Raw genomic sequence first — 16,489 nt, forward strand, 5'->3', positions numbered from 1 at the left:
GCCCGTGATGGCAGGGACGTCCGCAATAGAGTCTTTTCTGTCCTGATTCAGCAGTTCAAAAACGGTCTCGAAGGATGTGGAAGGGTTCTCAGGCGACGAACCTATGGAGGTTGGAGTGACGACAACATCGGGTGAGGTTTGTGGATGACTTACATCCATGTTCTCATTCTTCCAGGTCGCATCTTCATCCAAGTAGGCAACAATTTCTGAGAAGGTAATATCGCCACCCAGAAGCTCGGAGGAGATTTTATTCGCTTCCTCGAAAGCTGCTGGGTCTTCGTCTGTCTGTGAAGCCTTCTTTCAGCGACGCCACGCTAGTCTGGGTGTGCTCGCCCAGCTTGCCAGCATAGACGCTGAGCCAGATCTTGCGGTGCTTGATGGAGGCGGGTCCCCACATCTCGCTGGGCGTGGTGGCGGCGCGCAGCCTCTGCAGCAAAGTTCCGGAGCGGCGCAGCAGGCTGTAGATCGCGGCCAGCGGTATGGGCAGCAGCGTCAGGCAGGACAGTCCCAGCCCCAGTAGGTGGCCCCTGTGGTCCACACGTTCCGGCTGCTCCATCCCAATGAACTCCAGCACGCAGGTGAAGACCAAACAGGCGGGGCTCAAGACCAGCCAGCAGGCGCTTAGGTAGTATTTGCCCCAAGCCCAGGGCACGCAGCGCAGCACGTCGACTCCTATCATCACCTGCACGTCCACAAGGAAGTGACGCAGTCCGTACACCCACGACACTGCCGTCACTGTCAACAGCGACATAATGAAAATGTTGAAAGAGAACAGGTGGTAGTTCAAGATGTTGACAAAGATCAGCCCCGCGTCGGTCACCATGGGCAGGCAGACCAAGAAGTACACCATGCACATCAGCACGCGCGTGGGCTTGGGATGGATGCGGGTGAAGGGGAACAGGTCGTAGAGCGCGCCGAGGAAAACCTGCAAGGTGCCGATAGAGGTGGACAAGGCCAAGCAGAAGATCATCAGGTAGTAGATGCACGACAAGAACTGGCCATATTTCTGCCGCGTGAGGGCGGCAGGATAGATGACGAAGACCAGAGTGGTGCCGCCTGCATGCAGCTGATCTAATTCGATGTCCATCAGCTGGGACACGTAACCAAGCGACGTGAAGACGACAAAGCCACTCATGAAGCTGACGGAGGCGTTGGCTATGGCCAAGATGACGGCGTGCAGCACGGGGTCTGAGTTGAAGACGTTGTAGCTGGCCAGGCCGACTAGCGTTGATTCAGAGATGGAAAGCGTGTAGAATACCTGCCCCAAAGCCATCTCCCACACCGTGACCTCTAACAGCTTGGACAGGTCCGGGGTCAGGTAGCACGTGATGCCTTCCATGGCGCCGTCCAGAGTGAAGCCGAAAACAAAAAGAATGAGGAGAACCACTGTACAGTAGATCATTGTCAAGCATTCCATCTTGATCAAACTCTTTAACCCTGTGATCACAGACAAACACATCATGGACCAGATAAAGAAGAGGCATCCGACCAGCTCCATGTTGAGCTCGCCCAGGTGGGTCAGACCCACGCCCTCCTTGTCCACGCCCAGGACTTCGTTAAGCAAGTAATCCTGGGCCGGGAGGACGCGATCGATGCCGTTCTCCGTGGCCAGGCTGACGTTCCATAGGGCGGTGATGCGTTTTGGGATGACGCTGCTATTGTAGCACGCTCCGTCCTTCTCCGCCGCCCAGCCTGACGCGTTGCAGGCCGACACGTTGGAAGGGATCAGGTAGTCCCAGCAGAAGTCCGTAGCCCACTTCCTATCACACTCGGCCCACGGTAGTTTGCTCGTGAATGACTTGAAGAAGTAGAGCAGGGACCAGGACGTAATGACGCTATAGTAAGTATTGACTAACATTGAGATCACAAGCGTGGAGAAACCCACACCCTCGAAGAGCGGGCAGAACTCGTAACATCTTGCAGGCGACCTGCTTGTAAACTGTCCCAGCACGAGCTCCATGGAGCACAGCGGTATGCCCACCAGCACCATCATCAGAAGGTAAATAAGCAGGAAGGCCCCACCCCCGTTTGAGTGCACGAGAAAAGGGAAGCGCCACAAATTGCCAAGACCTACGGTGCTGGAGATTAGGGTCACCAAGTAGTACAGGTTGTTTCCCCATCGTCCTCGTTTGTGCGTGTCTGGTGCTATAGATCTATTTAAACAGGGAACGACAAGACGTCTCAACATTTTGAACTGTCCCGCCGTGCACTCTCTGGTGTTGTAGATCTATTCCAGTACCAGAAGTCTTCGACAACGTTCAGTGAACCAGAGTGAACGCAATGTTCATGCGTTATTGGTTCTTTGTTTTAAACGTCCCTTCAGCCTAGTTGCTTGGCTGTGCGGGACCGATCCAAGTTAGATTCCTTTCTCAGTGTACAATGGTGGTCTCCGTGCTGGAAAATATTTACATCTGGGCCTATCACAGTAAAATGAAGAATGTATGTAGTAAGCTCACGTTTTTTCACTCCTGTTACTTTTAATCTGGTTGACAAATCTGTTCAAATTATATCAAACAAGTTACTGATATGCCTATCACATTCACTTGATTGTCGAATCTATAATAGAGGACACGCAGGTGTGTCTCTGCACAACGAAAGAAGAAGGGATTCTTCTAAGAACAAAACCTGTGTTTTACTGTGACCAAACGTTGCGTCATCTTCCAGCGAAAAGCAAGTCAGACAGATATGACGTCATATTTCCTTGATTCATTTTCTTTTCTGTCTGTGTCTCTTCTTGCGGTAAAGATGGCGATCCACACTCAGTCAGGGCTGGCCGAGACTCTTTTTCTCGTATGAGCTCTGACGCGATGACGTCACACAGTCGTGTGCAGAGTTGTCCAGCCTTGCCTCAGGCATTCCGGCGGAACACGCGAGAAGGCAACACGCGAAATCTGCACTCCGAATCTCCTGCATTTATCGACATGGTCTCTAGTTGTAGTGTTAAAAATTGCCATAACAGACAAGATAGAGATAGGGACAGAAGATTATTTTCTGTTCCATTTGTTGTCAACGGAAAGGGCAAAGAGACAAGGGATTTGACTGCACGACGCCGGCGAGAATGGTTGGCACAGCTTCAGCTGAAGAATGTCAACTTTGAATCAACAGCTAGGAGATACGTGTGCTCTGATCATTTTGTCAATGGTAAGTACTCATGCTTTTGTACACCTGCCTTGGTTAGTCTGTGTTTTATGCAAGCTGTGTTGTGATGGTAGTGTGCGGACAGTCGGTCAGTCGGTCAGTCCTGCACTGAGTGCAGTCTATGACTGAGCGAGTCAGTCTTACACTTACTCTCTATAACAACTTATCATCATAATCATGGTTGCCCAATGTGAAATACTTGGATTTGATCATCAGAATTTATTTGAACAATAAATGGTCATTGTTGATACAACTTCATAGTTCCGTTTTAAAGGGTAGATCTGTGTCTAGATTTACTCAATCATTTATTTTGGGTGACTTATTTTTAAAATAACTCCCAATCCATATTTTACAATACATTTGCCTTTGATTTTTTTTCCAGGGCAACCATCAACCCTGTGGGAAGTAAACAGTCCGAACTGAACGCCTACTTTGAAACTTGGGTATGGTGCAGGGACACAGCCTGACAGCCAACAAGGACAGTACCAGAGACTCAAGGAGAGGAAGAAGCTTGTGGGGAGTGAGTCAACTCCTTCTCACCCGAATTTAGCAGAGGATGCTGGTGATGTCGACGGGGAAGGTACTTCGGATACAGCAGAACTGGCTGCTCCTCTTCCCGAGAGAGGTGACTGTGGTGGTACTTACTGCCAGACTGAAACCTATGACAATTTTGCCTGGATTTCTAAAGATGAAGAAAAGCAGCTTCGGGATGAACTAAACAGGCTGGTGCTAGAAAATCGGGAACTTAAAGACGAACTTGCCAAGAAAAAAATGACACTTGATTCTTTGAGGGACAATGACGACACTGTACGATATTTTACTGGGATTTCTAATTTCTTCACACTTGTTACATTATTTGATTTTCTTGCACCGCATTTACCAACACACTCGCGCAGAGCACTGACACAGTTTCAAGCTCTCATGCTCACATTCATGCATATACGCCTTAACACACCCCTGCAACACCTGGCATATGAGGGTGTGACAGTGCCGCCTCAACTTTTACAAAAAGCCGGATATGACGTCATCAAAGACATTTATCGAAAAAATGAAAACACACGTCTGGGGATATCATACCCAGGAACTCTCATGTAAAATTTCATACAGATCGGTCCAGTAGTTTACTCTGAATCGCTCTACACACATACAAACACACACACACACACACACACACACACACACACACACACACACACACACACACACACACACACACACACACACACACACACACACACACATACACCACGACCTTCGTCTCGAATCCCCCTCTATGTTAAAACATTTAGTCAAAACTTGACTAAATGTAAAAAGAAAACAAGTAGGGGAAGGGCTCCTAATATGGACCGGCTCCTAATATGGACCACCTTCTGTTCTGACAAACTAACGGCGCTAGAGCGCTCAAAAATGTTGTATTCGCTGTATTCACCCTCTCTGGATAACTTGCACATGTCAAAACAGTTGCAGAAACAAAAATCTCAAAACCGTTAGGGTTTTTCTCTTTTTTTTCATTTTTGGCAGCGTTCACTCTAAATTTGCCGCCTAAAACGGACTCGTTTCTGTCCACAGCCAAAGCTTTTATCCCACAAAAATTGCTATATATGACAGCTAAAACCGTATTTGTTACATTTTAGCAGTGTTTTTATTATTCTCTTTATTATTCTCTTTATTTATATAGCGCCTTATCCGAAGTTCAAAGCGCTTTATGCCGTGTGAGATGGAATTTTTACACAATATATCACGCATTCACATCGACCAGCAAACCTCAAGCCTGTTAGGCGAATGTTCACCTTTCGCGGCCTTTATTCCAAGTCACACGGGTATTTGATGGACATTTTTATCTATGCCTATACAATTTTGCCAGGAAAGACCCTTTTGTCAATCGTGGGATCTTTAACGTGCACACCCCAATATAGTGTACACGAAGGGACCTCGGTTTTTCGTCTCATCCGAAAGACTAGCACTTGAACCCACCATCTAGGTTAGGAAAGGGGGGAGAAAATAGCGGCCCGACCCAGGGTCGAACACGCAACCTCTCGATTCCGAGCGCAAGTGCGTTACCACTCGGCCACCCACCCAGTGTTGACCCCGAGTTTCTACTGCAAACAAAAAATAATAGCAAAATCTCAAAGTATCCCTAGTAATACCTTCAACAAATCGAAAAAAATAAAAGCTAAAGGCTATTTTCCTTTATTCATTAAGAAGCTTGCTGGAAATAACCTATAACTAGCCCTCGAGATTTAAAAAAAATGCAACAAAAAGTCTTCTTTTCGTGGAAGTTGATAATTTCACTTATTTTCACTCTGTTTTTGATAAGCTTCTTTACTTTCCTGGTGAGCTTCAAATAATGCTCTCATCAACCCGAAACAGATAAATCTAGAGCATAATATTTTAATTAGGCTGACTTGTACACTAAGTTGTATCATGTTATTTTGAAATATAGGGGGCTTTTTACAGTGATTCGTGAAGTCCGCTTCACTGGTCCATATTAGGCGCCCAGGCTCCTAATATCAATCAATCAATGAGGCTTATATCGCGCATATTCCGTGGGTACAGTTCTAGGCGCTCTGCAGTGATGCCGTGTGAGATGAAATTTTATACGGCCAGTAATTGCAGCCATTTCGGCGCATATTTACCTTTCACGACCTATTATTCCAAGTCACACGGGTATAGGTAGACAATTATTAACTGTGCCTGAGCAATTTTGCCAGAAAAGACCCTTTTGTCAATCGTGGGATCTTTAGCGTGCACACCCAATGTAGTGTACACGGGGGCGGGGGGGGGGGGGGGAGTTCGGACACCGAATATGGACCCTTTGTGATTTTTTCTGTATTTAATTGTTGCTGAATGTCTATCAAAGCTATTTCACTCTAAATAGGCCTAACCGTCAACCTAAGAGAGAAGGAATTCCAAACACAAAATGAAACTTCTTCGCAAGAATACAAGCTAGTTATCAGCATGAAAAAAAAAGTGGTCCATATTAGGAGCCCTTCCCCTATTGTACATTTTTCAATCAAATTGATTGAAATTTTTGTAAAGCAATCTTCGGCAAAGGCCGGACTTTGGTGTTGCATTTCAGCTTGGTGGCTTAAAAATTAATTAATGACTTTGGTCATTAAAAATCTGAAAATTGTAATAATTTTGTTATAAAAAAACGATCCAAATTTACGTTCGTCTTATTCTACATCATTTCCTGATTCAAAAAACATATAAATATGTTATATTTGGATTAAAAACAATCTCTGAAAATTAAAAATATAAAAATTATGATCAAAATTAAATTTCCAAAATCGATTTAAAAACAATTTCATCTTATTCCTTGTCGGTTCCTGATTCCAAAAACATATCGATATGATATGTTTGGATTCAAAACACGCTCAGAAAGTTAAAACGAAGAGAGGTACAGTAAAGCGTGCTATGCAGCACAGCGCAACCGTTACCGCGCTAAACATGTACAGGCTCGTCACTTTCACTGCCTTTTGCACTAGCGGCGGACTAGGGTCATTGTGAAAAAATGCAGTGCGTTCAGTTTCATTCTGTGAGTTCCACAGCTTGACTAAATGTAGTAATTTTGCCTTACGCGACTTGTTCTTCTTTGGTGCTGTATATCGACCGCATAATTGGATGACCAAGCAGGCGCGGTTACCTTCTAAAGTCGTGTTGAGGCAGGCTTTGTTTAGGGATCCTTTTTATCTCCCCCTTCCCATGTGGGGAGGGCAGTGCTGTCCCTGAAGAGGCCTGGTCTATCGCTGTGAGTGGATACGGCCACCGCATCTGCCTCAGTGTGCGGTGGACGACCATCACCTCACAGCCGCCTACCTGCAGAGTTGTTGCTGGGAACCTCCAGCAGCATCCTCCGCCTGTTCCCGTCGCAAGTTCCCCATCGCCGCAGGACTTTGGATGTAACTGGTATGTTGGATGGCCTGCCTCAATTTCCGGCATCAGCCTGTTAGGTTGACCAGCACAGGGGAAATTTTAAGGTGAAGAGATGTTGTGCAGTCGCCTCACCACCCTCTCGCCTACCATAAGACATAAGACATAAGACTTTATTTCAACCATGTGCAGTACACTAGGGACATGTTTTGGCCAGAGTACAATCAATCAATCCATACACGCCCTTCCAAACATCGCTTGCAATCTCAGTCACACACACGCTCACGCACGCCCGCATACATTCCCCACACAAAACCCACAACAGCACACCCGCACAAGCATGCTCCTCCTTAACAAAACGTGTTTAACCATCAATTGTACATATGCGTAAAATAAACAGTATAGAGGTATCAGTAAGAATTATATATGCATCAGACATCAGTTATGACGACAATAACTAAAATCACAAATCCTTAATAATTTTAAAACTAAAACATTTATTACAATACTACACTGGGTAGGTGAACTTTAAGAAAATAATAAGGTATTTAAAGGCTTGACGGCTGTGTCTCACAACAAAATACCAGGACATAAACCTTGAGTAAAAGCTTAATTTTAACTAAGAACGGCAGTTAGAGGGCTTAAGGAGCCAGGACACGCACTGCACTTGGATAAAAACTGTCTCTGAAACGCGTGGTGCGTGTCCTGATCGAGCGAAAACGCCTGCCCGAGGGTAGGGGACAGAACAACTTGTAAGCAGGGTGCGAGTTGTCTGCCAGAATCTTTTTGACCTTCTGAGCGCTTCGGGATGTGTATATGGAGGCAATGGAGGGAAGCTCGCAACCCACAATATTGGAAGCTGTTCGTACAACTCTGCTTATGTTGATCTGCTCTGCCTCAGTAGCCCTACTGAACCAGACAGTGATGGAAAAAGACAAGATGCTTTCAATAGTAGCCCTATAGAACTGGATTAAGATTTCTTGCTTCAAGCCGAATTTTTTTAACTGGCGTAGAAACAACAACAACGCTCAAAGTTCCACAGGTGCAGAAGCTGCCACGTGTAGAACGGCCTTAGCAGGTGCAGCTTTCTTTTCGGAGTATATGTCTACTAGACAGACTGCCTAACAAGGCTAACGAGCTCTGTCCGCCCGGGTTTGGAATCCAAGTTGTCCTTCTCAGAGACTGGCCACCAAGGCTAGTGAGCCCAATCTACTCATTGTCCATGCCAATAATACATGACAAAGAAGGATTCTTTGATATATAACTGGTGCTACATTTGGGGATGGAAATTCACACAAAAATGGGAGCATACTAAGTTAATTAAAGGCTTGTATTTAATGGTCCCTCAAATTAGACAGACAAATCACATAATTAGCCGCTTTCACCACATAAATAGATGCTTCCAGCAACATAAATTTTAATTACCAACAGAAAAGCTGAATCTGCAACAATAAAAATAAACCAGCAACTGAATGGATGATTCACCAACAATTAATACACTTCAGCAACAAAAAATACGCTCAGCAATTGATTAGCCACTTTGAGCAACAAATTAGACGTTTTCAACAACAAAATAGCTACAAAGAATGGATGAATGGTCAATGTTGATTTTCTTGAGTAGTTTTCACTAACTGCGTACAATGTATGGCCGTTCATCACACAATTGCACTGGGTGAGTTATGATCAATGTTGACACTAGGTGAATTATGGTCAATGTTGACATATGCATTCTCCAAACGTGTCCTGATGATGATTCGTTCCTCCAAGCCGCAGCTCTGTTCCTTAGGAAGTGGAAGGCATCAGAGGAAGAAGGAGTGGCTTCCTTCATCGAATATTTTGAGAGCTCATGGCTCGATTAGAACATCACCTGGTACGAGGGATATGCCATTGATCACCCCTCAACCAACAATGCCCTGGAATCCACCAACATGCAAATCAAGAGGCAGAATACCATTCGTGAAAGATTGGAGTTGTCCAGATTCCTCGCTGTTGTTGAGCAAGACATTGTGAAGAACTGGTCTGCCGAGAGAGCCCCAGGTAGAGATGGAGATGAGCCCAAAATCCCTGTGCAGGATGTCCCCAAGCGTGATCTCAAATTGTGGAGGGAGGCTTATCAGTGGGCCTCATCGCCTAGGGAGTCGCTGAAGGCAGGCAACTTGATCTACGTCGCATCCTCAACCTTAGACAAGGAGTTAGCTACAGCCATTAGGGATGTTGAAGAAAAGAACCAATCTGCCTCATGGGCAGATTTCGATGACTTTGCTGCCTGTAGAATGCCATCTGGAAGGTCACAATTGACCCAGACTCTGACCAGTTTAGGTGCAACTGCCCAGGATTTCTCAAGGGCAACATTTGCAAGCTCTCTTTGGGATGTGAAATCAGACTCAAAGTATCTAAAGCTCTATCCCAAGCGAAGATGATACCCATCGGCCAAAAGCGGAAACGCGGGCGCCCAAAGTTGGCAAAAGCAGCGCTTGTCCGTCAGTGACTTTCCAGGTTTAATTTGATGAACTTTTAAACCTTTAATCTTAGTACTGTACATGCACTATGTGTGGCCTATGTGTGAGTGAACAAGAATATGTACAAGTTAAGCTATTTCGATTACATTTGTCACTATCAGAATGATCTTTCTAAAGCTCTGTGTACAATTTCTGTCTTTCTCTATCGTGTTATGTTCTAAAAATGACAAGGCTAATTCAACAACAAAATAGAAAATCTAACAAACAGAATGTATCAGTTTAGTAGATTATTTTTAGTTAATGTTGTAGGAAGTATCCGTTTCATTGCTAGTATCATCCGATTTGTTGGTGAGTAGTTTGTTGCTAGTTTCATCTCTTTACGTGCTTGAATCATCTTATCTGTGGCTGAAATCATCTTTTTTCGTGCTCAAAGAATCCTTTTTCATTGTAGAAAATCTGTTGATGAGGTAAGCCTCTCTGTTGCCAGATTCATCTATTCTGTTGGTAAATTAATTTTAAGCGTTAATTAAATAGGGTAGCTGCTTTGCCACTCTTGTTTTTTGTAGCAAACGCCGCCCAAGGCCGCTTCCGGCGTGTGGAATAACCTGAATTCCGAGTCTAGACTACAACATAAAGATTGCGCAAGTCAAGTCAAGAGGACAGCACGTTTCGCCCTGCAGTCCGGACTGGCGATCTAACAGCGAACGACAAGAAGAAGTCAAGATGTTTTGACGTGTGACGTCATCCCCTCTCTTGGGTCTTGCATTCTTTACGTTTTTTAAGTGACATGTCTAGGATCTGTCTTGCGTGTATGTGTTTATTTGTCTGTGTGTTCATGTTGGTATGCACATGTGTTAGTGTTTGAGAGATACGGAGAACATAGCGTCTGTGAATGTACGTGTGTGCGCGCGCGAACCTGTGTGTATATTTTTTATATATGTGTGTGTGTGTGTGTGTGTGTGTGTGTGTGTGTGTGTGTGTGTGTGTTTGTATGTGTGTGTGTCTCTGTCTGTGTGTCTGTGTGCTGTAGTTGTGTGTGTGGTGTGTGTGTGTGTGTATGTGTGTGTGAGTGTGTGTGTCTGTGTGTGTGTGTGTGCGAGTTTGTGAGGCCTTTCTCGTAGTCTTACTATCTTTTGTTAGTTCATGTGCGTCTCTCTTTCTATCTCTCTCTCTCTCTCTCTGTCTGCCTGTCTCTCTGTCTCTTAATCTCCGGCTCTCTTTCTATTGCTTTTCACTCTCTTTTAGCCTCTGTTTTCTTTTCTCGATCGTTTAGAGAGAGAAGAAGATAGTGCGTAGTTGTGTGGGTACGTGTTTGGGTCTGTTTATGCGTTGTTGTTGTTGTTGTTGTTGTTGTTGTTGTGTCTGTGTGTGTGTATGTGTGTGTGTGTGTGCGAGAGAGAGAGAGAGAGAGAACGAACGAACGAACGAACAAACGTTATTACTCAAGGATGGAGATTTTAGGCTCACGCCTAGTCTTACAATCTGTCCCTGCTAAACTAAGACAATAAAAGGACAATTGTCAATCGCAATCATACAGTATTACTAATTACAACATTACCTATACGACTACATAATGCATAATATAACATTGAAATGTACATGTATGTCAATATAATACAAAGGAAAAGAACATTCGACTCGCACACACACGCGCGCCGCATGCCTGCAATCACATTCGCATTCAATACAACACACACACTCACACACACACATACATACACACACACACACACACACACACACACACACATACACACACACTCACACACATACATACACACACACACACACACACATACACATATGCGCTCACACACATACACATATGCGCTCACACACATACACACGCACGCGCACACACACACACACACACACGCACACACACACACACACACACTACAACAACTTCATCATCATCATCATCATCATGATGATTATCGTCGACATCATTATCATCATCAACAAAATATATAGAGGTTAGTGATAGCAATGCATTCTTGCTAGAAACAGCTTCAGAATGTAACTGTTCGTGACAACAGATATTTGCGAAGCTGCGATTTGAAGTGTTTAGTCGTGCTTGACCCCTTTATCTCACATGGTAGCGAATTCCAAATTGTTGAGCCCGAAAACGCTAAACTGGTTTTATATAAATCAATACGGGGTAGCGGGGAAATTAATTTGTTTGAGCCATATCTGTCTGTTGCTTTCTGAAATAATGATCGCATGTACTGTGGGGTCTCGTTTATTTGTACCTTAAACATTAAAAGCGCCTTATTAAATAATAACTGATCTTTAAGTGATAAAAAATTAAGACTGCTAAGCTTTTGATCTGTTGATGTTTGCGGACCCGGCATGATAAGTTTAGAGAGAGAGAGAGAGAGAGAGAGAGAGAGACAGAGAGAGACAGAGAGAGAGACAGAGACAGAGAGAGACACAGAGAGAGAGACAGAGAGAGAGAGCTAGAGAGAGAGACAGAGACAGAGAGAGAGAGAGAGGCAGAGACAGAGAAATAGAGAGAGAGACAGAGAGAGAGAGAGAGAGAGAGAGAGAGAGAGAGAGAGAGAGAGATGCAAATTTTCCTTCGCTGGACATTGCACTTCTACTTATTTTCAGTGGTAAAACTATTTTCAGTGGTAAAACTATTTTCAGTGGTAAAACTATTTTCAGTGGTAAAACTATTTTCAGTGGTAAAACTATTTTCCAGCAAACATGTTCATGCTGTGAAATTTGACAAAAACAAGCCAAACATGGACCCGCTTTGACCCCAAAATGTGACGAGGGTCAACCCAACCAGGGTCACCACGTGGGATCATCAAACCCTTCACACAGTTTTGAAGGTTTAATTTGAAAAACATCCGAGACAACGTCAACGTTTAGGTTTTTTTTTTTCCATGACCGGCCGGACGGACGGACACGGGTGAATTCTAAGACTCACCCAAGATTACTCAGGTGACTCAATAAAAACTCGTAAAATGAAGACGATATTTGTTTTATTAACCAGCTTGTTATTAATGAAAACTTGTGAAAATGATCACAATACTAGTAACTCAGACTCACTGATTTCTCAGTTGAATTATTTTCACAAAATCCATCTGGTTTCCGCAAAACAAATGTTTTATCAACAAATTGCCAGTCCAAACAGTTAGTACTCAGGCTGCTAATAGTCGGTAGGTTTGTATGTGGAGGGACGGTCTTATCACATGTCAAAGCCTTGAAAAATCTGTGGTCTGAAGTGTTTTGCACGGGAATGACTGAACCGGTCAGATCTGCATTGTCCGGCCACGGGTCAATTGCTTGCCCGACATGGCTACGTCAGCCTTCCCTTTGGTGGTGCATTTTCCCCCGGGGGCGCGTGGTGAGCTGTGTTAGCCTTTGAACTGCCTCCTTGTCCTTGCGGGGGATTCACAGTGTGGTCAGTAGTTTGGACATTGGGAGGGCTGGGGAGCGACTCATGGGGAAAAAGGCCTCTTGCTGTGTGCCAGCTGCTAACGGTGATGAGAGGGACGTCCCCAGGAGTGTCTCTATTGTCCTGTTCCTGCAGTTTTGCCGATTGGAACATTTCCGAAAAGCTCCCGATGGAAGTCGAAGAACCTTCAGTCGAGCGGACTCGAACCCGGAGCATGTTATTATTATCTCCTCTCGCGTCTGCAGCAGCTGCATTATACACTATTTCAGGCTAATGGACATGGATATCACCCTCCGAGGGGGTTTCACTCACTTCCTCGAAAGCTGCTCGGACATCTTCCGCCCGAAAGTCTGTGAAGGCCTCTTAAGCAGTTAGGACAGCAGTTTGGACAGTGACCTAGTCACCAGGCGTGCCGGGGAGCAAGTCATGGGAGGAGAAAAGCCCTATGGTGGTCTGCGTGCTGCTGCCCGTGATGGCAGGGACGTCCGCAATAGAGTCTTTTCTGTCCTGATTCAGCAGTTCAAAAACGGTCTCGAAGGATGTGAAAGGGTTCTCAGGCGACGAACCTATGGAGGTTGGAGTGACGACAACATCGGGTGAGGTTTGTGGATGACTTACATCCATGTTCTCATTCTTCCAGGTCGCATCTTCATCCAAGTATGCATTATCAAACATTTCTGAGAAGGTAATATCGCAAGAGTCCAAGTCAGGCGGATGGGTAAGGACGCCACCCAGGAGCTCGGAGGAGATTTCATTCGCTTCCTCGGAAGCTGCTGGGTCTTCGTCCGCCCGCAAGTCTTTGAAGCCTTCTTTGAGCGACGCCACGCTAGTCTGGGTGTGCTCGCCCAGCTTGCCAGCATAGACGCTGAGCCAGATCTTGCGGTGCTTGATGGAGGCGGGTCCCCACATCTCGCTGGGCGTGGTGGCGGCGCGCAGCCTCTGCAGCAAAGTCCCGGAGCGGCGCAACAGGCTGTAGATCGCGGCCAGCGGTATGGGCAGCAGCGTCAGCCAGGACAGTCCCAGCCCCAGTAGGTGGCCTCTGTGGTCCACACGTGCCGGCGGCTCCATCCCAATGAACTGCTGCACGCAGGTGAACACCAAACAGGCGGGGCTCAAGACCAACCAGCAGGCGCTCAGGTAGTACTTGCCCCAAGCCCAGGGCACGCAGTGCAGCACGTCGACTCCTATCATCACCTCCACGTCCACAAGGAAGTGACGCAGTCCGTACACCCACGTCACTGCCGTCACTGTCAACAGCGACATAATGAAAATGTTGAAAGAGTACAGGTAGAAGTTAAGAATGTTGACAAAGATCAGCCCCGCGTCGGTCACCATGGGCAGGCAGACCAAGAAGTACACCATGCACATCAGCACGCGCGTGGGCTTGCGGTGGTTGCGGATGAGGGGGAACAGGTCGTAGAGCGCGCCGAAGAAAACCTGCAAGGTGCCAATAGAGGTGGACAAGGCCCAGCAGAAGATCATCAGGTAGTAGATGCACGACAAGAACTGGCCATATTTCTGCCGCGTGAGGGCGACAGGATAGATGACGAAGACCAGCGTGGTGCCGCCTGCATGCAGCTGATCTAATTCGATGTCCATCAGCTGGGACACGTAACCAAGCGACGTGAAGACGACGAAGCCACTCATCAAGCTGACGGAGGCGTTGGCTACGGCCAAGATGACGGCGTGCAGCACAGGATCTGAGTTGAAGACGTTGTAGCTGGCCAGGCCGACTAGCGTTGAGGCAGAGATGGAAAGCGTGTAGAATACCTGCCCCACAGCCTTCTCCCACACCTTGACCTCTAACAGCTTGGACAGGTCCGGGGTCAGGTAGCACGTGATGCCTTCAATGGCGCCGTCCAGAGTGAAGCCGAAACCAAAAAGAATGAGGAGAACCACTGTACAGTAGATCATTGTCAAGCATTCCATCTTGGTCAAACTCTTTAACCCTGTGATCACAGACAAACACATCATGGACCAGGTAAAGAAGAGGCATCCGACCAGTTCCATGTTGAGCTCGCCCAGGTGGGTCAGACCCACGCCCTCCTTGTCCACGCCCAGGACTTCGTTAAGCATGTAATCTTTGGCCGGGAGGACGCGATCGATGCCGTTCTCCGTGGCCAGGCTGACGTTCCATAGGGCGGTGATGCGTTTTGGGATGACGCTGGTATTGTAGCACGCTCCGTCCTTCTCCGCCGCCCAGCCTGACGCGTTGCAGGCCGACACGTTGGAAGGGATCAGGTAGTCCCAGCAGAAGTCCGTGGCCCACTTCCTATCACACTCGGCCCACGGTAGTTTGCTCGTGAATGACTTGAAGAAGTAGAGCAGGGACCAGGACGTAATGACGCTATAGTAAGTACGGGCTAACATTGAGATCACAAGCGTGGAGAAACCCACGCCCTCGAAGAGCGGGCAGAACTCGTAACATCTTGCAGGCGACCTGCTTGTAAACTGTCCCAGCACGAGCTCCATGGAGCACAGCGGTATGCCCACCAGCACCATTATCAGAAGGTAAATAAGCACGAAGGCCCCGCCCCCGTTGGAGTGCACGAGAAAAGGGAAGCGCCACATATTGCCAAGACCTACGGTGCTGGAGAGTAGGGTCACCAAGTAGTACAGGTTGTTTCCCCATCGTCCTCGTGTGTGCGTGTCTGATGTTGTAGATCTATTTAAACGGGGAACAACAAGACGTCTCAACATTTTGAACTGTCCCGCCGTGCACTCTATGGTGTTGTAGATCTATTCCAGTGCCAGAAGTCTTCGACAACGTTCAGTGAACCAGAGTGAACGCAATGTTCCTGCGTTATTGGTTCTTTGTTGTTAACGTCCCTTAAACATAGTTGCTTGGCTGTGCGGGACCGATCCAAGTTAGATTCCTTTCTCGGTTTACAATGGTGGTCTCCGTGCTGGAAAATATTTACATCTGGGCCTATCACAGTAAAATGAAGAATGTATGTAGTAAGCTCACGTTTTTTCACTCCTGTTACTTTTAATCTGGTTAACAAATCTGTTCAAATTATATCAAACAAGTTACTGATATGCCTATCACATTCACTTGATTGTCGAATCTGTAATAGAGGACACGCAGGTTTGTCTCTGCACACAACGAACGAAGAAGGGATTCTTCTAAGAACAAAACCGACCAAACTTCGCGTCATCTTCAGCGAAAAGCAAGTCAGACAGATATGACGTCATATTTCCTTATTTCATTTTCTTTTCTGTCTGTGTCTCTTCTTGCGGTAAAGATGGCGATCCACACTCAGTCAGGGCTGGCCGAGACTCTTTTTCTCGTATCGATCTATCATGAGCTCTGACGCGTTCTGAAAAGCACACCCTATGAAAGGCGAAAAGGGTCAAATGATCGAGCAAAAGGATCGAGTAAAAGGATGCATACTTTTTGCGTTTGACCCTTTCCGCCCTACGCGCGGAAAGGGTCAAACACACGAGCAAAATTATCGTGCAAAAGGATCGATCCTTTTCCTGGATCCGGTGCCGACAAAAAGTGGAACCGGAATTTTACCGGCACACAGTCTGGAGTTCACATTTTGGTGGCAAACTGACTTCAGAGTTCAGTTCGTGTGTACCACAGGAGCTTGTATCCAATCGCCGGTCG

At 46.3% G+C, this 16,489-nt stretch overlaps 1 protein-coding gene across 1 annotated transcript; it reads right to left on the reverse strand.

The window, feature by feature from the left end:
- Positions 1–247: 247 nt before the first annotated feature.
- Positions 248–15,954, reverse strand: LOC138954165 (uncharacterized). The gene is made up of 4 exons (XM_070326069.1): positions 13,281–15,954; positions 12,782–12,860; positions 6,958–7,084; positions 248–2,227 (listed from the first exon to the last, which is right to left on the reverse strand). Exons 1-4 carry the CDS (start codon positions 15,574–15,576, stop codon positions 248–250), a joined length of 4,482 nt encoding a protein of 1,493 aa, XP_070182170.1. The 5' UTR covers positions 15,577–15,954.
- Between the last annotated feature and the right edge of the window lie 535 nt (positions 15,955–16,489).

This window comes from Littorina saxatilis, unplaced genomic scaffold, assembly GCF_037325665.1.
Source record: "Littorina saxatilis isolate snail1 unplaced genomic scaffold, US_GU_Lsax_2.0 SUPER_12_unloc_2, whole genome shotgun sequence".
NCBI lineage: Eukaryota > Metazoa > Mollusca > Gastropoda > Littorinimorpha > Littorinidae > Littorina > Littorina saxatilis.